Genomic DNA, 10746 nt, shown 5'->3' on the forward strand with positions numbered 1-10746 from the left:
TCAAGCTGGATGGTGGATATTCACCAATCCAAACTTGGGGATGATGATAGATCTGAAACGAGTGCGGTGAGAAAACTTAGTAAAGACATCTGCGAGTTGTTCTTCGAACCGAATGGGAAGCAAATGTAGAAATTTAGCTTGTATCTTCTCACAAACAACATGACAGTCCAACTCTATATGTTTGGTTCGTTCATGAAAACTTTGGTTATGAGCAATGTGCCTAGTAGAGTTGTTGTCACAATAGAGGACAACAGTAGCAATGGGCTCAATCTCGAGATCTTGTAGCAGATAGTGCAGCCACTGCGTTTCACAAATAGTAGCAGCAAGAGCTCGATATTCCGCTTCTGTAGAAGATCTTGAGACAGTGTTTTGTTTCTTTGACCTCCACGAGATAAGAGAAGCTCCTAGAAAAATGCAGTATCCCGTAGTAGACCTTCTTGTATTAGAGTAGGTGGCCTAGTTTGAATCATTGAATCCTTTTATCTGTACTTCAGAATCAACAGCAAAGAAAAGTCCTTTCGAAGGACTGGATTTGATGTATCTAAGGACATGTTGCAATGCTTGATAATGATATTTGGTAGGTTCCTGCATAAATTGACTCAAAAGATTAACTGTGAAACACAAGTCTGGTCTAGTATTAGGAAGATAGAAAAGCTTCCCTATCAATCTTTGATAGTCACTAGGATTGTTCATATAGTCCTCGGTCTTGTATAATGAGTTATTGTTACTCAGAAAAGGAGTAGAGCAGGGTTTGCATCCTAACATTCCAGTTTCTTCAAGAATATCAAGAGCATACTTTCTTTGACAAAGGTGTATCCCCTTTTTAGATCTAGCAACTTCAAAACCTAGGAAATACTTGAGTTCTCCCAGATCCTTAATCTGAAACTGATTGTGTAAGAGAGTCTTTATATGGTTGATCTCATTCATGGAATTTCCTGCTAAGACAACATCATCAACATATACAAGTAAGGCGGTGAAACTTGTAGGAGTTTTCTTAACAAAAAATGAATGATCAGATTTGGATTGGACATAATCAGAGGAGACAAGAAAGGTATAGAGTTTATCAAACCATTGTCTACTGGCTTGTTTCAAGCCATAAAGAGACTTAGTGAGCTTACAAACTTATCCTTTGATGTTAGCACTTAAGTCAGGAGGTGGATCCATGTAAACATCCTCATTTAAGTCTCCATGAAGGAAAACATTATCCACATCAAGTTAATGCAGGAACAAAATTCTTGAGGCAGCAAGGGCCAACAATAACTTGACAGAAGTAAGTTTGGCAACCGGTGAAAAAGTGTCAAGAAAATCTATTCCCTCTTGTTGGGTGTAACCTTTAGCCACTAACCGAGCTTTGTATCTTTCAATAGTGCCATCAGCCTTGTGTTTTACCTTGTAAACCCATCTACTTCAAATGGATCTCTTTCCTGGAGAAAGTTGAGTCAAAAACCAGGTTCCATTGTCTTGTAGGGCTCGAATTTCTCTCTGCATAGCTTCAGCCCATTCAGGGTTGTTTTTAGCCTCATCATAGGAGTTAGGCTCTTTATTAGCAGTTATGGGAAGTGTGTATTTTAAATGTTTAGCAGATAAATATTTGTAAGATAAGGCATCTGTTATAGGGTAAGGGGTTTTCAAACTATTCTTGGCACACAAATAGGTAGATGAGGATTGATCATTTTGTTGAATGTAGTCCTTCAAGTATTCAGGAGGTCTTCTGACTCTGTTAGAACTCCTTTGGTTATTTCCCTCTTCCCGTTCCCTAGGATCAACATTCTCAGCGCCAGTATTGGTGTTCTCAATAGGGTTGCTTCCACTGTCAGGATTTTCTCTAATATTTTTAGTAGATTCTTCCTCGTGGTTGAAGGGAATATCATCAAGAAAGAAAGTGTTGTCTTTACTGTGACTGAAAATATCTCGATCTCCATTTTTGCTCTTATAGGGAAAAATGTTCTCATAAAATATAACATTCCTACTAATGAATATTTCTCTACTATTAGTGTCGAGAACAATATACCCTTTTACCCCATTTTTGTATCCTAGAAATATCCCTTTTCTAACTCTAGGATCAAGTTTATTTATGTTGCTTTCCAAAGTGGAAGCAAAGCACAAACAACCAAAGACTTTTAAGTCAAGATAGGTGAGAGGATCATTATGTATTATATCAAAGGGGTTTTTTCCTGAATTATAGGGGAAGGCAGTCTGTTAATCAAATATATAGCATGGGATAAAGCATAAGACCAATAGATATGAGGGATATTAGACTGAAAAATTAAACTACGAGTAACATTCAATATGTGTTGGTGTTTCCGTTCCACAACAGAATTTTGTTGTGGAGTTTCAACACAGCTCTTCTGATGTTCAATCCCATAAGTATTATTATAGAAGCTGGAACAGTTAAACTCAGGACCATTATCAGTCTTAATTACCCAGATAGTCTTATTAAATTGAGTTTTAATTTTTATGATAAAGGCTTGTAGGAGTTCCCTAGTTTGACCCTTATTATGCATAAGAAAAGCCCAAGTGTGTCTACTATGATCATCAACAATAGTAAGAAAATATTTATGGCCATGCACAGAAGGAGTGGGAATAGGACCCCAAATATCATAATGAATCATATCAAAACAATTAGCAAATAAGGAATCACTCTTAGGAAAAGGCAATTTGTGCTGTTTAGCATAGTGACAAATGTCACAAGCATCATCAGAAGTAGTCTTTACATAAGGAAAAATTTTACAAATTTTCTCAACAAATTTATGTCCTGGATGGTCAAGTCTACAATGCCACATATTTACATTATCATGTTAATAAGAGAAAATGAAACTAGGATCCAACTTCCTTTCAAAAGGTTATAAGTAGTAGAGTCTTTTGCACACACTGGCATATCCAATCATCCTCAATGTAGAGTTGTCCTGAATTACACATATCTTGGAGGAAAAAGTTAGGATACAATTTATATCTCTAGTCAAGCTTTGAACATATATGAGATTAAAAGTAAATTCAAGTATGTATAAAACATTGAAAATTATGAAATCTTCAGAAAACTGTATAGTTCCTGCATAGTGGGCAGTAACAATATAATTATTGGGCAGTTTAACAGTTACAGGTTTAATTTTATTGAAAGTTGTGAACATTTTCTTGTCATGAGTCACATGACTAGTGGCCCCTGTATCTATAATCCATGAGAACATACCTTTTGTGTCCTCTACATTATTTCTCTGTATTTGAATGACTCTATGGGAAGAGCTATCAGTCTTTTCCAACATTTGTAGTATCCTCTACATCTGTTCATGGGTGAATGAGTTTTGAACAACACTTTGTTGACTAACCTGTGATGCAGCAGAAGTAGAACAAGCATTGGCTGAGCCCTATTGATTCTGTCCCATACCATTTTGCCCATTGTTGTCATTCTTCTTATACCAGAGGGGGTATCCATGTTTAGAATAACATTCATCAACAGTGTGGCTCATTTTCTGGCAGTGGGAACACTGTTTCCCATAATTGGGATTTCTTCCTCTCCCTCTTCCTTGATTTTTAGATGGATTTCCTCGTCCATAAGTCCTTTAACCCTGGTCACTTTTCCACTGATTCTGTTTTTCAGTGGTGTTAGCCAAAATTGTGTTGTCATTTTGATTGGTGAGGATGGGGTTGTATCTTTCTTGTCTTTCCTGCTGTATGATGAGAGAAAATACACGATTAATGTTGGGTAAGGACTCCATAAGCAATATTTGTGTCTTGACAGTATTGTAACACTCGTTCAGGCCTTTTAGAAAACAAATAATGTGCTCCATGTCTCTGTATTTGTGAGAAGCTTTGGATAGGTCACAACTGCAAGGAATTTTGTAGCTACAATATGGAATGGGTCTGAGAAACTCCAACTCTTCCCATAGGATTTTCAAATCAGTAAAATATTGATTTACACTTCTTTCTCCCTGTTTAATAGAGTGGATTTCTTGGAGTAAGTCTGAGAATTTAAAACGATCTCCTTTGGAGAACCTTTCTTTCAATTCTTCCCACAATTCTTGAGCATCCTCCACATATATCACACTTTCTGTTATTTGAGGGGATAAAGTCTTGATAATCCAAGATAATACCATCATATTGCTTCTTTCCCAAAAATCGAAAAGAGGATCATCTCTTTGAGGTTTCTTGATTCCACCATCTATGAACTTTAATTTGTTTTTGCTGAGCAAGGCCCTTCTCACATTTCTGCTCCAAGAAGTGTAGTTAGATTCATTAAGAACTTGGGAAATAAGAGCAGTGCCTGGATTCTCCCCTAGGTGGAGATAAAAAGGACTAGAAGGGTTGTTGAACTGGTTCATATCTGTATCCTCCATGGCAGCAAGAAAAACTTAAAGAAAAAGGCAAGAAGAGATCTTGTGTAGCGGAAACAATGGCAGAACAGGTATAGAACCTGCTCTGGTACCATAAAGAAAAACCCAGGCCCAAAATTAAAGTCTGTGGCCCAAAACACTTTGGCCAAATATCAACAGAGACAGTGAAAGAAAAGCTTTCACTTGAAGCTTCTATGCGTCAAAGGTTAGGTGAACTTTCAGATCGAGATTCTTCCCGAGAGAAAGGAAAATGACGATTTCCATGGGAGGCTTCTGGTTGCTGGTGTTGGTGAAGCTTTGCGAAAGGAGAATTGCAAAAAGAAGAAGAAATGCGCAGAGGAGGTAAGATCGTTATCAGAGCATCTTTGCTGATGAAAGAAAATTGGGATTTAATTTTATATCTTTTTCTATGCAACTTAGGATCGCTGGAATCCCTTTAAATAGGGTTCCGGTGAGTGTTCCTACACACATTAGAAAGCTTAACAGAAAAACTAAAACTTAAAAGCTAATCCCTAAAACTAGAATATCGTTCTCATGGACAATTACTACAAAACAAAAAATATTAATGATAAAACAGAAAATATTAATGATAAAACATAATCATTTAATATACCTAACGTTAAAAATGATTAGTGATAATATTGTAAAAAAAATCACACGATTAACGTCGGTTGGTTAGAGGAACAAACATTAATTGTCTTTTTGAAATCTGTTGGTGAAAAAACATACGCCTTTTAGTGTTTAAATTCATAAAAGATTAAGCACGAAGATATTTTAAGACAGCCATTAGACGTTGGTTGGTTAGAAGAACATACGTTAATTGCCTTTTGAAAGTCTGTTGGTGAAAGAACAAACGTCTTTTAGTGTTTAAATTCATAAAAAATTAAGCACGAAGATATTTTGAGAGAGGCATTAAACATTGGTTGGTTAAAGGAACAGATGTTAATTGTCGTTTTGAAGTCTATTATGAAAGAGCAAACGTCTTTTAGTGTTCAAATTTGTAAAAAAATTAAGCGCGAAAATATTTTAAGATAGTCATTAGACATGGCTTGGTTAGAGGAACAGACGTTAATTGCCTTTTTTAAGTCTATTGGTGAAAGAACATATGTCTTTTAATGTTCAAATTAAAAAAAAAAATTAAGCGCGAAGATATTTTAAGATAACCATTAGACATCGGTTGCTTAGAGGAACAAACTTTAATTTGAGCGTGGAGATATTTTAAGAGCGTAAGAAAGAACACTTGCTTCACTATTTTTTTGCGCACTTTCTTCATTGCGGTCGAACGTCTTTAGGGAAGCTTTCGGCGACCACCAAAGGTAATGTTTCTTCCACTAAACACAAATGTCCATTGATTGATGACTTTATGTATAATTTCCTTTCATTTTAACCGATTAGTTTCGTGCATAGACACCATTTGGAGCATCGTTGAGTTGTCTTCACCGACCACCAAAGGTAATGTTTCTTCCATTTACACAAACATTGATGACTTTATGTATGATTTCCTTTCATTTTAACCGATTAGTTTTGTGCATTGGCACCATTTAAAGCACAATTGAGTTCTCTCTTTTCCCTCTTCGGCGGTGATTGTCTTCTCCTCACCCTCGCAGTGGCACCTGTCTACTGCCTCACCTTCACGGTTAGTTCTATTTTTATTTTTCTATATATATTGGTTGTTGCATATTCATTGGTTGTTACTAGTTCTAAAATTCTGGAAATTTTTGTAGTGCATTTTTGTATTGTATATTGATTTTTCATTGTTTTAGTGGAAGAAAATATTGACAAAAAATAAAAAAAAAAAGGTCATAAATTGACATCGGACATAGAGCAATATCTGACGTTAATTTGCTCTATGTCTTACGTCAGATTGTTCTATGTCTAACATCAATTAACGTCGAATTTTTTAAATCTGACGTTAATTTAATGTATCCTAATATGACGTCGGTCTCGAATTTGATGTGATAGGCCAAAAAACACTAACGTTATAAGGTGTTTTTGTATTAGTTATCAAAACAAAAATTGTACGGAAGACACACGACTTCTTTATTTAAAGTGATATAAGAGTTGTACTACTTGTCTATTTTTATAATTTTTTAAAAATTTGTTTATTTATGTAATTAATAAACCAAATTTGCATATATATAACTAATTCAAGGGATCATGCAATTAATGTTTCTTATATTTTTCTTCATCTCCTTTGTCCTCTCCCTCTTTTAGATCCCTAGGGGGAATATATTTTAAAAAATAAAGCATATAAATAGTTAGTTAACAGTACATACTCATAATCTAGAACAAAATTTATATCTTAGACACTTTAAACCTTTTTAACGGTTCATCAACCTTGCATACGTGTTTTTTTTTTCTTTCTTTTTCTTCATTGATTTTCATTTTTTATTCTGTACATGTTCAATATTACAATAATTTCATTTATATTTTTTCGTTTTCTTGTGACCAAAGAAGTTTTCATAGGACACGAATTAATTGGATTGACAATAATGCCGTTTAAATCCAAGATTTAGACCAAGTTTTAAACTCAAATCCAAATCCTAATTAATTTGGATTTTTATAAATATAAATAATAGACTAAGTTTTAAATTTAAATTCAAATATTTAGATCAAGTTTTAAATTAAAGATTAAATATGTTTTTGTAACGCCCCGGCAACTTACAGGGACTGTTGACTGCCCCCACACATCACCACGTGCCCCCTGCACCATGCTTCTTGCACCGGCGATCACTCCCCGCCCTCGTCAGTGCCCGGGTGTCACATGCCCACCAGCTTCCGTCTGGTTCGTCCTCGAACCACACCGTATTGGGAGAGGCTAGGCTCTGATACCACCGGCAATCACTCCCCGCCCTCGTCAGTGCCCGGGTGTCACATGCCCACCAGCTTCCGTCTGGTTCGTCCTCGAACCACACCGTATTGGGAGAGGCTAGGCTCTGATACCATTTGTAACGCCCCGGCAACTTACAGGGACTGTTGACTGCCCCCACACATCACCACGAGACTTTCCAGTGTGTTTTGTCCTCACTCGCACACTTTCCAGAAAAACTTCCCAGAAGGTCACCCATCCCAGAATTTCTCCAGGCTAAGCACGCTTCACCATGGAGTTCTTATGGGCTAGGCTTCCGAAAAGTAAATGCATTTTGGTGATATGGGTAGCCAAATCAAGTCCTTTAAGATATCCTTCAACTGTATATACAGTCTCCAGATCCCTCTCATTCCGGTGTATGTTCGATTCGTCCATGTGCCCCTTCCACTCGAAGCCTGTCAGGAGCCGCTCCTTGTCCGTGCCCCCTGCACCATGCTTCTTGCACCGGCGATCACTCCCCGCCCTCGTCAGTGCCCGGGTGTCACAGTTTTCATCTTATAATAAATATATAAAAAAAACTTAAATAAAATATAAAATATAAAAATAATATAATAATATTATAATTTAATAATATTAAAGATTAAAGATAATATATTATATAAATTTGTAACATTAAAAAAAACTAAAATCATCTAAATGTCAATATAATATCTACACACACAAAAAGTAAAACAATTTAAATCTTCATATATATATATATATATATATATATATATATATATATATAGATTCCGTTTTAAATATGACTATCCAATTTAACCAAAACTCCCAAGTTTATAGAACTTACGTGGATTCAGTTGCACTCTTTTCCAGTGTCACTTTCAAGCCATTTCCGTTTCCGTTCATTCCGGAAAAAAAAAAATCGGAAAGTAAAACAGAGCCCGCTCGAATTAAGATTGGAAATATGGATTTTCTTTTAATGTTTAAAATCCATATAAATAAAATAAAAATATGATCTAGAAAATGGATTAAAATATGAATCAAAATAAAAAATAGGTTTAAGAAAATGAATTTTTAATAAATAAGAGCAGAACAAAATTATGGCAGTTTGGTAAAAACAAATATTTTCTCATCCTCATAAACAATGTTTAAACTATTTTAATCATTTTAATGTACTGTTAATTTTGGAGTTAGTCTGATTTTCCTTTAGATATTCTAACATAAAATTCATAACAAATCTATAGGATTCAGGAGGTTGGTTAATCCATTTTCTAACTAATTTATAATTTTTTTATTTTCATTTGTTTTTGTTTTAGTCAAACGGCAACCATTAAAGAGGCATAATTAACGCTTTTAAATACATATATAACAAAATTTAAACTAAAATTATGTTTACGTTTTCTTTTCTCATAAATAGATAAATTTTATTGCATAATTCATAGATTCAGTGTCAAGCTAATGAGAAAGGAGTAAAATATTTAGTGTGTACTTCATAACTCAACATGAACACAACAATGGCGCTTCAGTTTAAAATGTACAATTTCCAGGACGAAAGAATGTCAGGTGAAGCTATACGTATGGACAGAGCAAGGAAACAAAGACCCAGTTATGGCTTCAATTTCGATAGTTGCAAAGTCAAGAAACAACTACGCCTTCCACTGCCGTTGAAAGCTTCAACTGCTCAATTCAAGGTAACCATTTCTTCCCATTCTCATCCCTACCAACTAACCATACTTGTAAGTTCCATTGCTATTCTAAACTCTTTAACTCTTCAGCAACCTTCCACCTGTTCTTTTTTTTTTTTTTTCTTTCTTTTTCTTCATTCATTTTCATTTCTGTTTCTGTATAACGTTCAATATTACAATTTTCATATGACGAGATTAATTGTATTGACAATAATGCCTTAACTGAGTGATAACTATTCCAGTCGTTTCTGCTATCAGATGATTGCCACTATTTTGAACTTCAGATTCTTATACTAGGTTTTTTTTTGTGTTGTTTCCTTTCTAATATATACTAAAACATTAAATCTATTTTCAATGAATTTAAAACGTATAAGAAGTATAACCTGTAAACTCTGATCTTAAAATGCAGGAACAAATTCATTCAACTTTCGAAGATCAAATGCTTTCAAATTATGTACCAGTATATGTAATGCTCCCAGTAAGTCACTAAAAGTTATACTTGTTTCTGCATACCTGTGACAGTTAGCAGAATGTTTGTTCCATTTAAAAAATGTGATGGTTGTTTCTCTCAGTTAGGAGTTGTTACAGATAAAAATGTCTTGGAAGACGGAGTGAAATTGGAGAAAGAACTCAGGAAGCTACACGAAGCAGGTGTCGATGGAGTTATGGTTGATGTCTGGTGGGGCATAGTAGAATCCGAGGGACCTGCACAATATGATTGGTCCGCTTATCGGACCTTGTTTCAGTTGGTTCAGAAGTGCAAATTGAAGTTACAAGTTATAATGTCGTTTCACCAATGTGGGGGGAACGTGGGAGATTCGGTTTTCATCTCAATACCTAAATGGGTTCTTGAAGTTGGAGAAAAAAATCCTGATATCTTTTACACCAACTATAAAGGTATCAGGAATAAGGAATGTTTATCCCTTGGAGTGGACAAAGAACCTCTGTTTCATGGACGAAGTCCGATTGAGGTCAACTTTCTCCTATAGTCAATTTTGGGTACCTTATCATGAATTGAAAAAAGCCTAGCACAAAAGAAAGCCAAAAGGAATTATGGTTCTTTTTGGTTTCCAATTGATAATATTTTTGCTTATTTATGCTAAATTGATTGTTTATCAGCTGTATAGAGACTACATGAGGAGCTTTAGAGAGAATATGGAAGAGTTTCTTAAATCTCAGCTCATTATAGACATTGAAGTAGGACTTGGTCCTGCAGGAGAACTCAGATACCCCTCTTACACACAAAATGTGGGGTGGGTATTTCCTGGAATTGGAGAATTTCAGGTGAGTTTGGAGTTTTCTGATGAAGCTATTTGTGTGTAGTTCCAAAATACATTAGGTACATAATAACATCAATAACTTGAGAGTGTGTATATTCATGACTATAACATCAGTAAGAACAAGTCATCAGGTTTAAACTTATTTGAATAAAATCTTGCAGTGCTATGATAAATATCTTAAAGCTGATTTCAAAGAGGCTGCAGCAGAAGCAGGTCATCCTGAGTGGGAGCTGCCAGATAATGCTGGAAAACCAAACGATATACCCGAATCTACAGAATTTTTCAAATCAAATGGAACTTATCAAACGGAGAAAGGCNNTTTTTTTCTGACATGGTATTCCAACAAGTTGTTGACCCATGGTGATGATATCTTGGATGAAGCCAACAAAGTATTCCTTGGTTACAGAGTGAAATTAGCAGCAAAAGTAAATTCTTTGAATGAATATAGTAAATGAGCATGTTTGTTTTTTTGCATGAATTACCTGATATTTTCATATGAAACAGGTTGCCGGAATCCACTGGTGGTATAAGACAGAAAGCCATGCTGCAGAGCTTACTGCGGGATATTACAACTTATGTGATAGGGATGGATACAGACCCATAGCAAGGATGCTTTCCCGACACAATGCTATTTTAAATTTTAC

The 10746-nt window shown here is 35.2% G+C and overlaps 2 protein-coding genes across 2 annotated transcripts in view; one reads left to right on the forward strand and one right to left on the reverse strand.

Moving 5' to 3' along the window:
• Window positions 1-927, reverse strand: LOC106760666 (uncharacterized mitochondrial protein AtMg00810-like). Its single transcript, XM_014644077.1, has 2 exons — window positions 490-927; window positions 1-300 (listed from the first exon to the last, which is right to left on the reverse strand). The coding sequence occupies exons 1-2, from the start codon at window positions 925-927 to the stop codon at window positions 1-3; spliced, it is 738 nt and encodes a 245-aa protein (XP_014499563.1).
• Window positions 928-9249: 8322 nt separating this feature from the next.
• The window catches only part of LOC106760667 (beta-amylase-like), a 9675-nt gene continuing 8178 nt past the window's right edge, over window positions 9250-10746 (forward strand). Inside the window, exons 1-5 of the mRNA XM_022781593.1 lie at window positions 9250-9300; window positions 9395-9793; window positions 9942-10106; window positions 10264-10527; window positions 10607-10746. Coding sequence (XP_022637314.1) covers window positions 9262-9300; window positions 9395-9793; window positions 9942-10106; window positions 10264-10527; window positions 10607-10746 — 1007 coding nt within the window. The 5' untranslated portion in view covers window positions 9250-9261. The remainder of the gene's footprint in view (window positions 9301-9394; window positions 9794-9941; window positions 10107-10263; window positions 10528-10606) is intronic.

This window comes from Vigna radiata, chromosome 5 (genome assembly GCF_000741045.1).
Source record: "Vigna radiata var. radiata cultivar VC1973A chromosome 5, Vradiata_ver6, whole genome shotgun sequence".
NCBI lineage: Eukaryota > Viridiplantae > Streptophyta > Magnoliopsida > Fabales > Fabaceae > Vigna > Vigna radiata.